Raw genomic sequence first — 21,577 nt, forward strand, 5'->3', positions numbered from 1 at the left:
ATGCTCTTCCCTGCTGGTCTGAGGGTCCTAATTCTTGTCGGCCTAGTCCATCAAACTTGCAGTGCCAAGGATGGTCATCACTGTCCTCCTTCCTCCTGTGGCAATATCTGCAACATAAGCTATCCGTTTCGATTTGAAAGCGACCCAGAAAATTGCGGCAATCGAAGGTATAATCTGTCATGTGAGAATAACCGAACAGTATTATCCTTGTATGCAGGAAAATACTATGTACAGGAAATCGATTACAGCAACTACACAATTCGAGTTGTAGACTCAGGCATTCTAAGCCATAAAAATGACTCCTTGATCCCTCGTTATCCTCTGTACGAAACAAATTTCAGTTCGGGAGATCCATATACCCCAGATTATCCACCAATATTTCACTTCCATGACCGGTGTGATTTTCTGCGGAGTAATTAGTTTCTCAACTTTTCCAGTCTGAATCAGAAATATATGGTTTTCGTAAACTGCCAAAAACAAGTGAAGTCTCCATTTTATTTGGACATCGCTGCTTGCTTTAACTCTACTCTATCCCATTCCAAGAGGTATAGATATGTCATAGCTAACGGGATAACTGCAAGGGATTTGGAGGAGTCGTGCCAAATAGAGCAAAAGTTTCTGGCAACATCGTGGGTACCAATTGGGCCAAATAATAGTGTTCGATATTTTCGGTGTAGAGACTTTTACGATGCAGCAGTCTACGGCTTTAAACTTTCATGGTTCCAAGTTACTTGTGATGAGTTCATAGATGGTTCTTGCAATATCTATGACACGAACGAACCCGTTCAGTGCAACCGTCGTCGAATTGGTGCGTAAGGAGTTTCAGTTTCTAATGAAATTAATTTCTTACCGCTGTTGATTATAATGACTTGATTTTTCATTCCAAGTTTGCATACTCTGATGGGTTTTTTTAATTTTTAATTTTTTGGTCGAAGCAGGATCATTTGATAAACTACTTCAGAAATGTGCCGAAGGTGGGTTTTCTATCTCAAAAAGCTGTTTGAAGGATAATATAGAATGTGCCATGTACTTTTAAAATTATTTTCATGTCACATTTCGATTAATGATCGGTAAGTTTATATTTTTTGTAGTTCTTGGAGCTGTTTTCAACAAACTAGTACCGTCAAACATACGTAAGAACCTATCTCTCCGTTGATATTTTTTCCATTTTGTTTAGCGGATCATTTCTTAGACTATGAAGCATGAAATAATTTCAATGTGTAGACACTATGATATTAATGGGATTTACATGAAAAGGACAATAATTTCTTAATTAGACACTGATGTATTCTTTTCTTTGTGAAAGCAGGACTAAAATTTGGCATTCCTCACATAGAATATGATGCATATTACCCAACCCCAGGTGAGGTTTTTTGTCTCAAAATATATATATATGATGAGCTATGGCTAATGTCTAATGATGACTCGAACAAGGAATAACCATGCATGTGCTTGGTCAACAGTTGTTCGAACTTTTAGGTTTTGTTTAGATCTCAGAAACAATGAGGATAATGAAAGGAACAATTATCAATTCTTTCGATATTAGCGTCCTGTCTTTTATACAAGTTTTCCTTCAATTCTCTCTTGAAATTGGATCTCCGCACATCTGTACGCTCTTTCATGACCTATGAAACCTCGTTTTCCAGTCTCAATTGGCAAATCATTCAGCCCCATCTACATTGAGAAAGCATAGACTAGGGTGGCTGCGATTTCTGTCGCCTTTATCACCAAGGATCATTTAGGGGCTGTTTGAGTTCAACCCAATTTAAAGCCCAGATATTTAAATTGTAGAGGTTAATTTATACAAGTTGTTTATATTTCTTCTAAAGCATGTTCGAATTGAAGGGGAATGGTGTTTACCCAATTTTATCTGGCCTTACACTTTTCAAATTATTTAAGTCACTTTCCTGATTAATTAATTCATTTAATTTTTTTTTTTCTTTTTTATAGTTCTTGCAGTCTTGTCAAGCCTATTGTGGAACATGCTCTACTTTGCCGGTAAGAACCTCTGTCTCCTTTGATCTTCTTTAACGTTTTTCCTTTTCAGCAAATGATTCCCTAGGCACTGTGAAACATGAAAATGATTAAGATTCAGATAAAATGAAAACGTTAATGAACTTTACATGAAGACAGAATAAATAAATAAATAAAAATTGGGCTTAATTACTAGGATTTAAAAAGTCAATTGCTTTGAGCTGTAATAAAAAATAAAAAAATGCTGACAATAGAGCATCTAGAGGCTTGTTTTCTTGTATTTATTTTGATGGTGTTCTTGTATAGGACTATGCCTTGCACCAAAAGTTGTATTGGGAACTCCCTGTGTGATTGCATTTTTATTATATAATTGGCGTAGAAGGCATTTATCGATGTATGATGTTGTTGAAGAATTTCTGCAAAGTCACAATAACCTCATGCCAATAAGGTACTCTTACTCAGAAATTAAGAAGATGACCAAAAATTTTAAGGACAAATTGGGTGAAGGAGGTTATGGCACTGTATTTAAAGGAACACTTCGAAGTGGCAAGCTCGTAGCTGTAAAGGTATTAGGTAAGTCCAAAGCTAATGGACAAGACTTTATCAATGAAGTTGCAACAATTGGAAGGATTCATCATGTTAATGTAGTGCAACTAATTGGTTTTTGCGTTGAAGGATCAAAGCGGTCTCTTGTATATGAGTTCATGCCTAACGGCTCCCTAAATAAATATATTTTTTCTCCAGAGGTAATTAGTACCCTCCTAAGCTATAACAAAATGTACGATATAGCTCTAGGAGTTGCTTGTGGGATTGAATATCTTCATAGAGGTTGTGACATGCAAATTTTGCATTTTGATATCAAGCCTCATAACATTCTTCTTGATGAGAATTTTACTCCTAAAGTCTCTGACTTTGGCCTGGCAAAACTGTATTCAGTAGATGACAGCATTGTTTCTTTGACTGCTGCAAGAGGGACATTAGGATACATGGCTCCTGAATTGTTCTATAAGAACATTGGAGGCGTCTCATATAAAGCTGATGTTTATAGTTTTGGGATGTTATTAATGGAAATGGCTGGTAGAAGAAAGAACCTGAATGCATTTGCAGAGCATTCAAGCCAAATTTACTTCCCTACTTGGGTTTATGACCAATTGTACAATGGAAAAGACATAGAAATGGAAGATGTGACTGAGGAGGAAAAGAATATGGTTAAGAAGATGATCATAGTTGCGCTATGGTGTATACAAATGAAGCCTAGTGATCGCCCTTCAATGAACAAAGTCATAGAAATGCTTGAAGGAGAAGTTGAATGTTTACAAATGCCTTCCAAGCCTTTCCTGTCATCAACAGAAAGACCCATGATGGATGTTCAAGAGGATTCGAATCAAATTAGCGCATCAATTCAATCAGATGAATCAAGTGAATCAACTCAACTAAAGGAAGACTAATTGATATGTGAGTCTGCTTATTTACATCTCCGCTAAAGGATTCAAGTAGTTTTCTCATATATATTTGATAGCGCAAAGATGCTTGGTATTACATTTTATGATAACTCTCTTTATTACATCATTTTTCCATGTTCAATTCTATTTGCTCATGCATGCTAGCTTGACCAATGAATTGAGTTTTAGTTTTCGAAGATATGGACCATATGGTGTTATTCTTTATTCTCCACTAGTAATCCTCAGCTTTGTGAATTTGGCATATTGGATTGGACAAATCCTTGTCATTTGGAGATACTATTGGTGACATTCATAAATTTTTTTTATTTTGAATATGGAGACAACAAACAATTTGAGCAGCTATTTTTTGAAAGCTTTAAAAGCATAGAATGTTAAAACAATGGCTAAGTATTTGAAGCCACCCTAAAATGCTTTGGGTTCGATGTGTGTGCCAGGTGTGCATTGATTGATATGCTTGTGCTTGTGACGGGATGTAAATTTTAGCATATAAGAAAGATATTTGAGAAAGCTCAAAAAAAAAAAAAAAAACAAATTGTGGAAACTGTGGGTAGCAGACCAGTAGCGGGTTAGTATTTTTTTTTTTCCTCTACTCTCTCTCTCTCTCTCCCAAATTCCCTTCCCCCTCTCCCACCCACCACCAACTGGCCACCACCATCCAGCACCGCCGGCCTTCCCCCCACCCAAAAAAACTTTTCCCTCCAGCTCTCCCCCACCCACCACAGAATAAACCTATTTCTTATCAATGTGTGGTAAGAAATTTGAATAAAGGCACTTGGAACCTATTGGAATGGCCTAGTTTATTTTGAATTTGATTTGTTAGCCATTGGCCAATCAAGAACATTACTCTAATTACAAGAACAAACACACGAAATTTGAATAAAGCGTGTCAATTATAAGAACAAAAGTATGTATCGTTGAACCCCATTTTATTTTTATTTTTATTTTTCTGGAAAGCGTTGAAGCCCATTTGATAGAATGAAGATAGCATTTTCCAATCCCAAGAGTTGCAATTAAATCAAGATCTTTTAGTTTACTGTAGAGTTTTAAAATTTTAAACTAGGTTTTGTTAACTCAAAATAAAACTTAAGTAAGATTATATAGTACATCAAAGAAAAAATTAAGAATTCTCTCGATCTAGAGGTGGTATATACTATTTAATTGGTAAAATTTAAACAATTTTATTAAATATGATTGTTAAGATTTTTATGTTTGTCTCTTATAATCATTCATGTACGATAATTGTTAAAAAATAAAATAAAAAATAAAAAATAAAAAAGGAAAAGTATATATTAGGTGTTGATAAGCAGCAATCATCCAGATGGAGATAATTTCAACATCTTGTCATGATAAAAAACAACATTCAATCACTATCTTGGTTTATTCGTATAATTCAATTGGTCCCTACTCCCTACAATGTACGATTCTTTTTTTGCCGTCTTGTGAAAAAACTAGCATCAATAACACACTTGTAGTTGTTATCATGGTCATCCTCATAATTATGTTATTTTTAGGGTGACCTAAATTCAATTGGCTCCATATGTCACTTAATCATATTTCCATAATGTAAATTATTAAACCTTGAGCCAACTCAAAGCGGGGTAGATAAGCGCCCATATAATATAATTACCATTAATATTGTTATTACGGTCATCATCATCATTAGGAAGACGACGTTAAATCCTATCCCAGTCTTTGGTATACTTTATTAAACCACAAAGATGATTCCCACATCACCTCATGTAAGAGAGAGAGAGTAATACTAAAAATTATATTTTTATCTCACAATTATCATGTTCTACGCAATAGTTGTTGTGCCGAAAATCACTACAATCTTGAAAGAATCCAAAGAAAGGACAAACACAAACGAGGCAACAAGAAAAAGTCAAAAATTAGGACTTGTTTTGCCGCAAAGGGATCCCGAAAAGAAAATTAAAAAGGTTAAGCAAGTGGGACAAGTTTATGCAAATAAAACTCCCTAAACAAATGCATGACTCATGAGGAAAGAGATGTAGACAAAGATCATGGAACAATAAACTCAGTTTTATCAACCTCTCCAGTGGTAGTTCCCAAAGGATGTCACGAAATGGGATAGAGATTTTTAATAATTTTGTTTTTGCCACAAACGAACACATGAGATTCCCAAAAGAAATTTCAGGGAATGGCGGCGTTACGCTTTTGTGGATGTTCATTATTTGGACCAGCTTCGATGGCCGTGAGACGGTCCTTGCACATTTCCAAATGAGGGCTGACACGGCTTCGACGCGCCTGGGCTGCGGAACACTACCGCTGGCGACTATTTTGTGCATGCAATGAGATCGGAGACACGTAATTGACTCGCTCACTGGTTAATCATTCAAGCAAGATAATTGTTTAAAAAAATAAAAATAAAAATAAAAAAACAAGTGGGGAAGTTTTTTTAATACTTTAGGAAGTTTCTTTGTATAATTCAATTTGTCCTACACATATCTCCTTACACATAATATATATACTTTTTTTTGTTTTAAATTTCTCGGTGTAGGGAAACAAGTAATATATATATATATATATATAAAGTTTATTCATATCTACATATAAAATGAAAAGCTTATACAATGTAAGACAGATTGTATTAGAAAGAATCAAAAGAAAGGACGAAGCCCAGAAGAAGGCAACAAGAAAAATTCAGAAATGATAGGACTTGTGCAAATAAATAAAAAAAGAGGTGTATATGGGGATCAACAATAAACTCTCCCTACCCCGGCCCACTCATAGGTTACAAATTGAACAACAACTCTTAAGATATAAATTTAATTAGAATCAAATTAAGGCTTCATTGTAATCATTAATCAGATCTATACCTTAGTCCTCAATCCATTGTAATTTATTTCAAAACTTTATTAAAAATAAGATATAAAATTCTTTAAATTAAGAATATCCTTCAGAATATGAATATAAATGGATCTGACATAGGTTTTCTTTACCGATCTAAAATGCCTTTTGTTTGCTCTATTTATAAAAGATGTCAAAACTTTCACAAATGATCAAAAGAGAAGGCCGTAACTTGTATTATTGATTTGTGAACAAACCAAGAATTTGAAGAATAAAGATGAAGATTGAGATAATCTCCAAGGAGACCATCAGACCTTTCTTTCCAACTCCTCCCCACCTTCAAAGCTACAGACTCTCTTTGTTAGATCAACTAGCCCCTCCAATTTATGTGCCCATTCTTCTATTCTATTCTGCTGATGGATTTCCTGCCAGTGAGGATCATATCACGATGTACAATAGGCTTAAGAAATCCCTAGCAGAAACCCTAACCCGCTTCTACCCTTTAGCAGGAAAGATCAATGGAGATGCATCTGTGGAGCTTCATGATGAAGATGTTATCTTTGTAAGAGCTCATGCAAGCATTCACCTCTCAAAGATTCTTGAAAACCCAGACTTGAATTCACTGAAACAGCTTCTCCCACTCAATCCCTACAAATTGAATGATGATAAGCCGGTTCCGGTCATGGCAGCTCAACTTAATGTCTTCAGTTGCGGCGGAATTGGCATTGGTGTGTGCATTTCACACAAGGTGGCCGACGGTGTAACACTGGCCACATTCCTCAACGCTTGGGCAGAAACCTCACACGGAGCCGGCGAAACTATCACTCCCTGTCTAACTTCAGCCACCCTCTTTCCGCCTAAAGACGTGCATTCCGGGATCACGCCGGTTGATTTGGTTGCGAAAGAGAAGACTGTGACGAAGAGGTTTGTGTTTGATGTAACTAGTTTAGCTACACTGAAAGCCAAAGCAGCTGCCAAAGGCTCGTGCGTTGACGACCCTACTCGTGTTGAAGCCGTAACAGCTCTTATAAGTATGTCTGCCAAAAATGCCAGAAGGGGAAAGTCATTGCAAGGAAGGTCATCAATGGTGATAACCCATGTGGTGAACTTAAGAGCACGAACTGTTCCACCATTGCCAGAGCATGCTTTTGGGAATATTTGGCAGCTTACCATTGCACCAATTTTTGAGGTGGAAAACAAGACAGAGTTGCAAGATTTGGTGGTTCAGCTGAGGAGAGCAGTCAGGAAAATTGATGACAATTATGTGAAGAAGCTCCAAGGTGAAGAAGGATTACAGCAGGCTAGTGAGTCTATGAAAGAAGTACTAGACATGGCGTCAAAAGGGGAGGTTGAGTTTTACACGTTTAGCAGTTGGGTTGGTTTTCCATTTTATGAAACTGATTTTGGATGGGGAAGACCTATTTGGGTATGCATTAGTAGTGTGCCCATCAAAAATGTTGTTATGTTGATGAGCACTAGATCTGGCAATGGAATAGAGGCATGGGTGACCTTGGGAGAAGAAGACATGGCCAAATTTGAAAACGATCAAGATTTGCTCCAATTCGCTTTTCCTGCATCAAGCTCTTAGAATTTACACTGGTTCTCTATCAAGTCTTTTTCACCTGATCTTGCTTCACCTCCAATGTTTCACTTTCAGTTCCTACTTTGTTAAGTTTCCACTTTATTTACCAACTTTTCCCACAAATTATTCTGAATAATGCTATGATACTACTCGGTATTAAAAATCCACCCAAATCCAGTTTTGGGAGAGAGAGAGAGAGAGAGAGAGAGACAGAGAGAAGACAAGTTTGCTGTAATGGCAAACCAAAAGAGTATGCATGGATTTTTCCAATTAATATTGTTGAAATATATCAGCATCTACATAAACAAGAACTCACGCTGATGGAAAGTGTTCTATAAGATCAATCAATAAATATATATATATAAATATATTACATATTACATGCACATACAGAAATGAAATTGACTAGTTCGATAAGTATCTCGGAACTCAATAAAATGAAGTCCAACTGTGTAAATTACCTTTGATCTTCAACTTCGTCTCAACAATTTAAATATCAACTATGATAAAGCAGGTCTCCTGTATTGCAAAAGTGGAGTGGAGCCTTTTAACTTAAATTTGCAGTGTAACCCGCATACAGAATCTGGTGCGAATTCCATAACTATGTATGGACTCCAGTGCTGTATAGTGGTGTCAGGTGTTTAGACCACAATCCATGAGCATCCAATCTCTTCAAGCCCATTAACCACTAATGCTCCAACACCGATTGATAAAATGTAGACCGTAGCACTAGCTCGAAGATGTTTGGTTCGGTCTCAGGCATGGAACAAGTGCTTCACTACTTGCAGCTTTCACTGCAGCAATATCTTCTAAGTGCTTCCATGCGGCTTCATGTTTTTTCTGTGCCTCCTCCATTTTCGATTCATCTTCCTCAAACTGGCGCAGGCATTCCTCAAACAAACCAGGATCTGCATCAGAGAAGATCTTGCGGACATTAAGCGTCAAGCTTTGAACCAACTGATTCCAGTGGTTACGACCATTTTTCTCCAGGGAAGGGAAGATGATGGGCAGTATAATGTTACGGTTTTGTCTGATTAAGTTCTCTATGTGATCATTGTTCCACAAGTACAAAGCCCTCTCTGCCACCTGTAAAGACAAGTATTCAGTTAAAAAATATTCAAATCTTTAGGAAACACGTAGAATGCATAATCATCATTGACAGGTGTGGAAGTCCTAAATCAGAAACTCGTTTTAAAACTTGAAGCACAAAAGAACTCTTACCCAACATCTGCCAGTATACTAAAAACGTGTGGAAATTTTGACCTTTGATCGAGTAAAGCAACCTTAAAATGAAAAAGGGAACAAACTTGCTTGCAACCATTATGGGATACGCTCCCACCATAAACAATGGGAAACAATTAATACATAGAAGCACATATATTAGGGACAAACTAATTCTAAGCCACACTTGATCAGTACACAGGGAACCACCAGTTAATAATAAGATGAAAGAGCATTGTAGCACTTGATCGTCCAATATTCCCTAAAAAGGGACAGTGTGACGACCGAATGCACCCAAGGAAATTATCATACAACCATCTGATCAAACACTTTTGACTAAGTTTCGATAGATGTATTATGTCCAACTTAAACATATGCATCCATGCATCAAAATAAATTTTGATGGCAATTACAAGCTCTTTCCTTGAACATTCCCTAACTAATATGTCCTCTTAATAATAAAACTGAGTTAGGTGAATTCATTCGACCTAATTTTAGAACTTAACTTAATATACTACTAAATTATATTAAGCTCTTCAATAATATTTAAAAAGTCGTAATCAGAGCAACACCAACACAACTCTCACTCATAGCTGATTCCACGACAGCCAGAGCTATTATCAATTAAACAAGAAGTATGAATCTAAGTTTTGATCTTTTAGCACATGCATACTGATTTTGATTCACAATTATTGTTTATGAAGGAATGACTAGGGTTATCAAATGATTTGAAGAAAATAATTACTCTTTATACTTGGTTCACATTCACAAAAGATACCTAATAAATAATGAGTTAAAACCAGGCTGTCTAATAGAAGATTAATATTCCTCATTCATTATCATTGAATCACTTATTAATAAATCTAATCAAATACCACCAATAAGAACAACAATGACCACCTTCGATACGATGATAGAATGCAATCACCAGATTCACCACCCCACTGCCAGTCAACTACTGCAGCCACTATACCACCATTGCCACCAAAAACACACCTTCACCACTATCATTGCATTGCCATCCAAAAGCATTTAGACATTTTCTAGTATTTGACCTCAAAGCATTTTAGAATAGAATTTCAAGCCCTATTTTTATTAGGAAATTTTATCGTACCCCTAGCCATACCCCAACCGTATCTCATCCGTGTCCCAGCTATATCGTCAAATTATCATGTTGTGTCCCAAAGCATCCGAATTAAAAATTCTTGGACATGTATCAAACACATCTATGGCCATGTCCCAACCGTATTCATGTTCATTACATGTCAGACACAATTTTACAATCCTATTGCCGGTGATTTTGATGGCCAAACCGACAAGTATCTTCTGCGAATTACCCCCACAGCCAACCAACCACATCAGGACAGTCGAACCACGGAAATAGAGACAGTAATCAATCGGTTTGTCAGGATAGTGGTGGGGTAGTAATGGTCAGGAATGCAAGATTAAGCACCCCACCATCAAATCGGTGTGATATCTCGCATCCCACCACCAAACTAGGCAGCAGGTTTTGGTCAAGTCAGTGGATATTGACTTATGAAACCCTAAACCCAACAGCCAACTCAAACCCTGTTGGAAACATATTTTCATTACTAATCACCACCCGACCAATGGTGGAAAACGACCATTGCAGGTTTCGAATGGTTTTTCGGGTCAAGTCCCAAGGGGGGTGGTTGGGTATTTTGCCAACCCCTAGCTGCACCACCATCACACTTCAATCTCTTTCCGCCTCCATTTTAATTTTAATGTAAAACCTAAGAGTTTTAAAAATTAAGGTAGACCACCTGCCCTGGCCCAACCAATGACAGACATCAAATAACACTAAAATTCAAGTCCCGTCTCATCACTACTGTTCATAAAATTCTTTTCCTTGAATTTACATTGCTGTAGGACCTCCAATTAACTACAACCATATGCATTGAGCTGCAAGCTCAATATTGGTTTGCTATGAAGAACCATTTCAATCATTTTTTTCCCACGGGTAACAAAGAACCAGAAGTTTTCAATCATTTACACAATGTTCGGTGCAGCACATGCTGAACAATTCAGTTAGGCTTCAAAACTTAAAGTAGACAACAAAATTTGTCAAAGAATAGAATAGAAGCGTCAGCAAAAGCAATTTACACATCTGATAAAAAGAAGACCAAGCATAAATCCAAACCTAATAAGTTATATTTGATAATAATAAATGAGCAACCACAGCAATCTCATTATATGCAACCTGTCATATTAGCCACCGATAAAGTGGAAGATCAGACAGGTTGCATATTAGCCCATCAGTCACTTCCACGGGGCAGAGCCGACTGGAAGAACAAGTTGCACATCCAGCAACCCTTCAAGCAGCTAGCCCTAAATTTCCCAATGAACAGCAGGCGATATTTGTTTCCACTCAATGTTGTATACAAAATTGTCCTTTCTAACTAAAAGTGCTTTAAAGAAAATTGATTACACAGAAAATTCAATTACATATGTAGGTTTTAGCTCACCACCATTAACAGTTAGCACTGAAAACATAAGCAACTCAAAATCATACTTCCTACATGCCCTGAGAAAAGCGAAGGAATTTTAAAATGTTTCCAAGCACCACAATCAGATGCTAAATCTTGAAAGATATATGAATTGTTTGACAAGTCTTGTAAAAAGATCAGTCACAAATTCCGCACAGTTCACAAGAATGAAACAATGTTTATGGGAACCGGACTTTCTAAAAGGCTAAATACTCCATATTGAACGCAAACAACTAGCACCTTTTGTGGCGTCTTAAATATTTTTCTTTTACATCCTTTTACATTTTCCTTTTGTTGGAATCCTTTTTTAGGCTACCCTGTTTAGACTTGACAGATGTAAATACTGAAGAGTCGTAACCAATCACAAGAAAGCAAAAGAATTGCCATGAGGAAAAGAAATGATAAATCCTCGAAGCAGTCACAAAAACATTGCTGCTTTCACACTAGTGCCATCGAAGGCATCATGACTGCTACTAGCATATGTATAAACAATCCTCTATTACAAAAACTACAGATGAAACCCCACATATTCCTAGGAAGACCCATCCTGGGGAGAAATTCATGGAGGTATCAACCCAAAATTTGGAGAAATTCTATTTTATGGAATGAAAAATGACCCTAGCCAAATAAGCTCAAAACCTTTTTAAGTAGTTTAACGTTTTGAGAAGTGCTACACTTCCCAATTTTTTTTTCCAAAATATGGTTCCCAAATGATGTATGTAATCTATTATTTTGGGAAATGTGTCACCATCTCATAGGATTGTGACACATCATTTGGGGACCATATTTGGAGAAACAATTTGGGAAGTGTAGCATTTCTCTAGGACAAAATATATGATTCTATTACATACACAAACTCCAATAAGACTAGTTTGAGCTAAATCTAGCATTGACTAAGTAGCTCTTTTCATCAACATTATTGGAAATTGATTAGCACATATTAGTACCATGCATGATTTGAACTTTAAATTATCAATAACATCAATTAAGTGTAATCTATGTATTACCTTTATCAAAGCAAACAAGGCAGAATCAATAGTGTGTATGATCATAACAAAAAACCAATTTGCAAACGCCTAAAACTAATGACCCACCAGCTCAGAACAGAAAGTGACAAAGATATTTGGAAAATAACAACAATCTTAGGTTTCATACTGATAGCCCCTGTGTTTATCATTGGGAAATGGAAATAAGTACAATAAAATCAACCAGGGTTAAGTACCAGCCAGCAAGAAAGCTAACTTTACAGGTTTTATTAGAATGGTGGCCACAAGACACCCTTCTTCTCACTTAGAAAGAGACTAATTACCATTTACTCAAAATAACTAGAGCATGTTTCCAGATTCAACATAAGAAAAAATAGCAAGTGGGAATAATAATACTTTCAAATAAGCTTCAACATAAGAAGTGTGAGCTGAATTAGATTAACATCAAATTTTGTATGGCTCATTACCTGAAAATGTGAGCTACTTAAGCAACGGGAGAGTTGGCGGAACAAGGGTACCATACATCGTTGAAATTCAGCTGGCTGGGTTGCTTCTAAAATTTCCTCCAGCTCACTTAGGAACATGACTTCCTTCGAACTATTTGTGATAGGCCAGTATTTTAGTAAACCCCTTATGACAGTGTCAGCAAGCTTGGAGTCTTTCTCCACAAATTGCGTAATGCAGTATGATAACTGTTGATGGTACATCGGTAAGCATTTTGGTTTGTGAAGAGGGATTAGAGCCCGAACAAGGAATAACTTGTGTTCTTCTTTCAGTGGCAGAGCAAACCCATTGATTATACTACCCAAAACTTCTAAAAGCTCGGCAATCCCATTATGCTTCTCTGTTTCAAAAATAAAATTGAAGAAGATGTTGTTGATCACTTTCCGAATAAATGGGCGATGCACCATAAACTTTCCATAAATCCGATGTAGAATTGTTTTCAGATACTCCCTCTCTCTGGGATCCTCAGAATCAAAGAGATCTAGCAACTTGAGAACAAAAGAGTGATCAATGTACCTTTTGGCCAACTTTGCATCTGTCTCGGGAGATGCAATGAACCTCAGAAGAAATTCATACACAATTTGCAAGTGAGGCCATGCAGGATCCATCGAAGGTTCCTCCTCTTCCAAATCAAAAGCTTCTAAAACCTTGTTGTCACGGGGTTGTGGAGTGAGTGACCTAAATAAGTTCATAGAGACCATCTTTATGACTTCCTGCATAACAGTTTCAGTAAACTTCCCATTTGCAGAAGTAACATAATCCACCAGCTCAAGCAATGTCTGCCGCTTGATGTCTTTTTCTTTCAGGTTCTTTGTTGGATCAGCGAAGTCAAAGACAACACAACACAATTTCAGCTTTCTGATAAACAAGTTCTGCTTCTCAGAGCTGGGGACATCCCTGAATCCGGGCAATGCTTCATAAGGGCCAGTTACAAAATTGCCATTGGATTTTGGGTTCACAGCGTGGGAAAGTTTATTTCCAGAACTATATCCTGAGTTTGGAGCCAAGTCAGTGCCTAGAAGGTTTGTACTATTCGAACTTACCGGCCTATTATTCAGAAGGTCACTGCTTCTTGAACTGACGGAAGTATTTGAAGAAGGATCAGATGATCCCCCAAATTCACGATTCTCACCTGACTTAGATGGCTTCCGGGGAAGCCTACCGAGTATTTGCTTGATCATAATTTGAAGAAGAAAGAGAGATAATTAATGCAAATCCAATCAAACACAGCGGTGTCTAGACTCTAGGGGCTCTCTCAAAGCAGAACTGAATTCATCAAAGAGACAGGCACCTCAATTTCACAGTCAGAAACGAAAACCCAGATGCGTAAAACCCATTTCAAACCAATGAACAAACAGACCCACTTCAATTAGTCCCCGATACAAACACCCACTCCCATATATATAGATTACACAAGCCCCAGAAGCATTAGTCAAAGCATCAAATGAGAAACTCTTGCTTTAATTTATCATACAATCCAAAATTAGAGAATTTTTTTCTTTATCTCGAGCAAAATTATCTACAGGATTTGACACCCTTTGACCCAAATTCAAACATTCAGATGCAGCAAAAAATGAAAAGGACGCTTCAAAGTGAACCCAGTATCAAATTCCAAAAGCAGATACAAATACCAGAACCTCCAATCTTTTACTGTGTTCTCCGAGCTGAGAACAGGGTTGTAGAGGCATTCACCTTCTTGCCCTTTTCTCCAGAATCAGCAGCAATCTCAGCAGGCTCCGACGATGACAGGATTTGGGTGCGATCTATAATACCAAGATAGCAATTTTTCATCAGAGTATTATTCAAAAAAAAAAAAAAATGCAGAAAAAAGTTAGGAAGTAAAGTGAAAAACTTACCATAGTAGGAACGAAAAGCAAAACATTGAAGGTGAAGCAAACCCCGATGCAAAAAGAAGCAGAAGAATGTTTTCCACTTAGAATGGCAATGGCTTCATAAAGAAGCCGTGCGAAAGAGGCACAGATATTCTTTTTTCTTTTATCAATTCCCTTGGGCCAGAGAGAGAGAGAGCATACTGACCAAAATAGTCTTTAGAACCTTCACAGTCCGTCAATGGAACCTTTGAGTAGGATAAAATAAAGTTGACAATCGAGGATGAAAAAGCAATCTCTCTCTCTCTCTGTGTAAGCGCCTAAAGGATCATATTACTGTTCTAAAACACGCTTAGGAATAGGATAATTAATTATATATCGGAAATCGGCTATTGTTTGGCCCGACAATGTGTTACTCCAACGTTATCACCCACACCAAACCACACCACATCGCCTCAATCGCACGGTGATCCACGGGACCATCATCCTTCTTTTTTGGTTTACTACATCTAACGGTAGTAATTTTAAAACATATGATTTGAAAAAGCTTAAATCTGTGCGTTTTTTAAAATACATTATATTTCCTAGGATTTGAAGACCCAATTATTTTTTTTTTCGTTTTAAAATTACAATTTTTTAAAAGCACATTTCCAAATAATACATTTTTTTTTTTTAAGATTTAAAATAACACTTTTAACATGTAAAATTACAGTATTAAACACACTCTAAAGGGTTGTTTGGGTTCCTAAGAGGTAGTTTAATCAGTTGGAACCATACCTAATGAATCGATGGTCACTAGTTCGAACCTCCTTCCCCCTCTTATGCGGACCTCCTTCTCCCTTTTATGTGGACATGTAAAAAAAGAATAATAATAATAAAATAAAGAGTTGTTTGGCCTGAATCACCTCTATGGCCAAGAAAGATGATTCGATCTCCCAACTTGAATTTTGAGGATGATCGTTTTAAATAAATGAACAGCTGATTAGACACAGCATATGCATAGATTAAGTGCTGAAAAATGTGAGCAAGGTCCATTTAAGCTCCATTAAGTAAAAGACCTCTTTTGCTACAGTTTTGAAAAAGCGTTAAGTAATTGTGAGTGCATTTGAGCTGCGGATTTCTTACTCAATTTTGGCATAAAAGTTCAAGTTCATGATCGTCCTTTGAACTCATTAGTAATTGGGAACCTTTCTTTCCCTTTTTCCACCTAATTTTTCTTGGCCCAGGGAAAATTTCTTTTGATTTTTTTTTTTTTCCTGAGAAACTTATTTGGATATGTGTTTCCCATATTCGCTCTAAAAATTATAACTCAAAATGGTTTTTTTTTGGTAATTAAAAATAGCTATTTTTTAATAATACCAAAATAGGTGTTCTCTAAAACTGTTTTCACTTACAGCTTTGATCACAAAAAGCCTAATTTCTTCTAAAGGTATACTCTACTCTTCCATGAGCGTCCAGGAATTGTGAGAAAATTATTTGGTGGATGGTTTGCAGGTTTTAAAGTCAAATCCTTATTGAACCTTGTTAATAAGCTAATATCAAGTTTTCGTTGAAGGAAAGTTTTTTCAGCCCACTCTATTAAATTGGCACGTATCCAAAATGCCTGTAATTCACATGCATTTTGGATCAGATACCGTCTCTCGAAAGAGTTATTTTTGGCTTAACATCCTGACCAAGGAGTAAGATCAGCCTTCAAATATTCTGCAGATTCTGATCCTTCAGTGTTGAGCTTTTATCAATTGCACACCCCATTTTTGATCCATTCACCTTTAATGCAGAGAGTTGAGACAAAAGTGGAGCACTAAAAGCACTCTCTGAGATAATTCACAGTTTTGAAAAGCAGGAAAACATGTAAATAATATGTAGTACCCTGTGGTCTTGAGTAACTGGTTGTAATATGTTGTTTCCGGACTTCTAATGGATACTATAAAGCATTGCATATGTTGCCTTAAGCTATAAAAGGATCGAATTGATATATTAAGAATAAAAATAAACTTGGAAAAATGCTTGTTGGGCTATGGTTATCAGTAAGAACCTCTCTACATGAAAATTTCTTGAATTTTTTCTTCTTCTTTTTTTTGGGGTAGCAGATGAGTTAACAGTCCATGAGCATCCGACCACCTAATATAAATCCCATCTAAATCAAAGAATTGAGGCAACTTCAACAACCAACAAATACCTCTCACTCTGGCTAACCTGAAGAGGTGCGAAGAGGTGCTTTCCCAGGAACAAGTACAGCTTCATTACTTGTTGCCTTCTTTGCAGCAAGTTCCTCTAAGCGTTTCCACGTGGCTTCACGTCTTGCTTTGATCTCATCTTCCTTCAATTCATCTTCCTGGAACTTTAGTAAGCATTCCTTAAACAGCTCAGGATCAAGATCATAGAAAATCTTGCGTACATTTGAAGTCAGACCATGCACAGCCTGATTCCAATGATTTCTAGCATTTTTCTCCAATGCAGGAAATATAATGGGCAGTATGACCTTGCGATTCTGTCTAATTAAGTTCTCGATGTGATCATTGCTCCACAAGAACAAAGCTCTCTCAGCCACCTGAGCAAAGAAGAATCAATAGCATTATGTGAGATTCATGTATCAGGAATTGGACTGAAAGTTATATACTCCCTCAAAAAGGAAACAAGACCAGATCGAATATCAATGAGCTCTATCTGACAAAGCATGGATACTTTCAAATAGTAGTAGTCTCCTAAAGCACAGATACTTTAACTGGTAACTGTATCCGAATTGGATATGCAACTGACACAGATACTCCCAGATATAAGTGTGTTTTTCAATGCTATGCAAGATTTTTTAATGCAGATGATTCGGAAAAGATCAAAATCTCTTTCAATTAACAATCACTCATGCAACATTTGGATTCTAAACTTCAAGAACCTGTTCCAATTTTAACAGCATTACGAAATCACCAACATCTCAAAAATATCGTAACATGGGTACATTATGATAAAAAGAGGTTAACAGCATTGAGTTTGCCCATGATATAAATCAACGCAACAACAAATGCTGAAATATTGATTAAGAGGTAAAGCTGTAATTGCTGGGAATAAGATATCAAGCAAGCTAAAACCAGGCACTAAATGAAAAGGTGAACACTACTTTCTGTTCACTAGGTACGCTAACTACTATACTTCTTTTACATAATGTACAAAATTTTACAATTCCTGGAATCAACTACAAATATACCATGGCTGCTTAACATCAAAGCATTTCTACAAACACCAAACTGAAATCTCTAACAAAATTCCAAATTATTTCTGAATCTCTAACAAGATTTTCAACAAAACAAAGACAGCGCCAAAACCCAGGCTCTGTTACAGTGTATATTGTATAATACAAATTTCCACTCTTGTTACATCACATACTTAAAGCATAGATGATGCACCAACACAAATGCCTCTAAAGTCATAAAAGGGAACCTAGTTCAAATATGTGATCTCTGATTTATCAAAAAAATTTAGCTTTTAACTATTTCAAGAGATGAAGATCCAATATATATATATTGGATCCTTTGGGGCGACACCCCTAGTGAAAAGCCAGCGATTTAACTAGTTCCGTGTAGAAAAACTTCCGAGGGTGCGGTACACAGGACCAGGGTTTACTCTGCAGGGATGGATCCGAAGGGCCCTGCCTTGGAGAGGTATCCCGACATCCAAAATATATATATATATATATATATATATATATATATATATGGGGATCCTAATGTTAAAGATAAAGAAAGAGCACCACAACAAATCTATTGGCCCAACCAGACCATCAGTCAACAGAGCCTTTCACAGAGATTTTTTGTTCTTTTCTTGGTGGACACCTCTGTCTAATCCTGACCTTGAAACTACCTATGCAGGCTTTCCAGTCCAGGTCTTCCAATTGTACCAACATTAGTTTCTCATAAAAGCTGAATATGATTGGTTTTTCCAGACAGAAAATCCTAATATTAAAATAAGAAGGTAAGGTACACCAAAAGTGAAAAACAAACCACCGGTAGTCGGGAACTAAAGCATAGTGGAATTGATCAATATATCAACACTTCACAGTGAACAACACATAATAAGGAACAGCAGTGATCCCAACTCCACATGTTACACACATGGAAACATAACTGATAATGATCAATTGGCTGTATAGAAAATGGCAGATACACAAGAGAACACTTTAAATTAATGATACTTCTAAACTTTTTTGATAAGTAATCGGAATATCATCAACAACATAAGGTGCCTCTAAGTACACAGGAAGTATACAAGAGAAGCCACCTAACTAGTAAGAGAAAAGAACAAGAAAATTATGATAACTAATCACTAATGGAGAAACTAAAGCAGCAGTCCAAAGATACAAGGTGTTGAAAAATAAATACTTTATCTACTCCAAAGTCCTTTCATGGTCTTCAAAACTTGTGTCATTCATTTTCCTCCATATACACCACAAAAGGCACGAAGGCATCATTTTCTACACAGCAGCACTCCAAGCACTGCCGGGAAGCATACAAGTCAACTACTCATCTAAGCATAACCCAAGACAACTAAAACCGACTGACCAAAACATTAAAAATGGCACAAGCAACCTTACAATGAAGAAGAATATGGTTCACAGACTCTTCATTCCTTCAACACATACAACACCTATCAACCACAATGACGCACTACTTCTAGAGATTGTCCATGATAAGGATCTTTCTTAGGGCTGCCGACCAAGCAAAAAAATCCGCCATTAACGGAACCTTAGTCTACCAAACACTCTTCCAAGGGAAACATAATCCGTCATTACAACTCATGACATTGTAAAAGGATTTAACACTAAACAACCCTCTTTTGGATGGGACCCACTATTGTACTTAACTTCTAAACTTAACCAGAGATGAAGAACAACTATAACAGAAAATTTAGGTTTGACGCAGAATAGAACGTGGAATAAATTATGCTCTCAATATAAAGCAGAACTCTTCCAATTAGCTATGAAATAAGTGCAGATCTTGAATATCGTTCAGGTTTCACATATGAATCATGTTTCAGAAAAGAGAGTGCAATTTGCACAGAAATGAATGAACAAAACCGCAGCGCTAAGAGAGAGAGAGAGAGAGAAAAGACGAACTAAGTTAAAGCAGGATCAAACTTACTACCTGAAAGTGCGGACAGTTCAAGCATCGAGCAATCTGGCAAAACAAGGGCACCACACAGCGCTGAAATTCAGGCGGTTGAGTTGCTTCTAAGACTTCTTCCAATTCAGCTAGGAACATGACTTCCTTTGAACTATTTGTGATTGGCCAATACTTCAATAAACCCCTTATGACAGTATCAGCGAGCTTGCAATCTTTCTCCACAAATTGCGTAATGCAGTAAGACAGCTGCTGATGGTACATTGCTAAGCATCTTGGTTTGTGCAAGGGGATCAGTGCCCGAACAAGGAACAATTTATGTTCTTCTTTCAGTGGCAAAGCAAACCCATTAATAATACTTCCCAAAATGTCTAGAAGCTCAGCTATCCCGTTATGCTTCTCTGTCTCAAAAACAAACCGATAAAATATGTTGTTTATAGCTTTCCTGATAAAAGGGCGATTTACCATAAATTTGCCATAGATACGGTGCAGAATCGTTTTCAAGTATTCCCTTTCTCTAGGATCTTCAGAGTCAAATTGATCCAACAACTTCAGAATAAAGGAATGATCAATGTATCTTTTGGCCAATTTTGCATCCAGCTCAGTTGATGCAACAAACCTCAACAAAAACTCATACACCATTTGCAAGTGAGGCCATGCAGGATCCATTGAAGGCTCCTCCTCTTCCAAATCAAAGGCTTCTGTAACTTTGTTTTCACGTGGTTGAGGAGTGAGTGTCCTAAATAAATTCACAGATACCATTTTTATAACTTCTTGTATCACAACTTCTGTAAATTTGCCATTCACTGAAGTCACATAATCCACAAGCTCTATCAATGTTTGTCGCTTGTTTTCCTTTTCTTTGATATGCTTTGTTGGGTCAGTGAAGTCAAATGCGGCACAGCACAAGTTCAGCTTTTTTATGAATAAGCTCTGCTTCTCAGAACTCGGAACATCTTTGAATCCGGGCAATGCTTCATAGAAAGACAAGGAATTCCCATTTGCCTTCGGATTTGCACCTCGTGCAAACTTATCATGGTATGGGCCAACATCTGAAGCATAATTAGGGGCCGTATGAGATGCAATCGAATTTCCAGACTTGCTAGTCCCTAAATCACTGCTTCTTGAACTGGTAGAAGCAATCGAAAACGTAGTATGGCTTCCACCGTGTTCACGATTTTCAGCACTCTTAGACGACTTCCGAGGAAGCTTACTAAGTATCTTGTGCAACATAATTCACATAAATAAAATACAATGCCACCGTCTAAAAACCAGAACGATATTGCCAAAAACCTTCACAGACCCAGTGCGACAATAATCCGCAAAACCTTCTTTTTCACTCATAAACGAAAAAACTCAGAAGAACAAGGGGGCAAAACCCCCTTCTCATCTGAAAGTAAAAGCAAACCGTGATTTCTCCAATCTCAGAAACCCAACCAAAAAACCATCATTAAGCTTTATGCCCTCATAAAAAAATCTGCAATTTCCCTTCCTTCCACCAAAACCCACCACAAAAAAAAAAAAAAAAAAAAAGAAACCAACCTTTTTATATAACTTGAAGAACACAGATGCCCAAAGCCACTATTAAACCT

General features: G+C 36.9%; 4 protein-coding genes across 4 annotated transcripts; 2 read left to right on the forward strand and 2 right to left on the reverse strand.

The window, feature by feature from the left end:
* Positions 1-3,422, forward strand: LOC132178475 (rust resistance kinase Lr10-like). The gene is made up of 4 exons (XM_059590904.1): positions 1-395; positions 552-808; positions 1,310-1,363; positions 2,281-3,422. The coding sequence occupies exons 1-4, from the start codon at positions 1-3 to the stop codon at positions 3,420-3,422; spliced, it is 1,848 nt and encodes a 615-aa protein (XP_059446887.1).
* A 3,100-nt stretch (positions 3,423-6,522) lies between these two features.
* Positions 6,523-7,833, forward strand: LOC132178476 (stemmadenine O-acetyltransferase-like). The gene has a single exon (XM_059590905.1). It carries the CDS (start codon positions 6,523-6,525, stop codon positions 7,831-7,833), a length of 1,311 nt encoding a protein of 436 aa, XP_059446888.1.
* Positions 7,834-8,145: 312 nt separating this feature from the next.
* LOC132177440 (serine/threonine protein phosphatase 2A 57 kDa regulatory subunit B' theta isoform-like) lies at positions 8,146-15,178 on the reverse strand. The gene is made up of 3 exons (XM_059589765.1): positions 14,902-15,178; positions 13,009-14,808; positions 8,146-8,913 (listed from the first exon to the last, which is right to left on the reverse strand). Exons 2-3 carry the CDS (start codon positions 14,224-14,226, stop codon positions 8,557-8,559), a joined length of 1,575 nt encoding a protein of 524 aa, XP_059445748.1. The 5' UTR covers positions 14,227-14,808; positions 14,902-15,178; the 3' UTR covers positions 8,146-8,556.
* Positions 15,179-16,822: 1,644 nt separating this feature from the next.
* On the reverse strand, positions 16,823-21,477 carry LOC132178975 (serine/threonine protein phosphatase 2A 57 kDa regulatory subunit B' theta isoform-like). Its single transcript, XM_059591575.1, has 2 exons — positions 20,010-21,477; positions 16,823-17,425 (listed from the first exon to the last, which is right to left on the reverse strand). Exons 1-2 carry the CDS (start codon positions 21,216-21,218, stop codon positions 17,066-17,068), a joined length of 1,569 nt encoding a protein of 522 aa, XP_059447558.1. The 5' UTR covers positions 21,219-21,477; the 3' UTR covers positions 16,823-17,065.
* Between the last annotated feature and the right edge of the window lie 100 nt (positions 21,478-21,577).

This window comes from Corylus avellana, chromosome ca4 (assembly GCF_901000735.1).
Source record: "Corylus avellana chromosome ca4, CavTom2PMs-1.0".
NCBI classification, from domain to species: domain Eukaryota; kingdom Viridiplantae; phylum Streptophyta; class Magnoliopsida; order Fagales; family Betulaceae; genus Corylus; species Corylus avellana.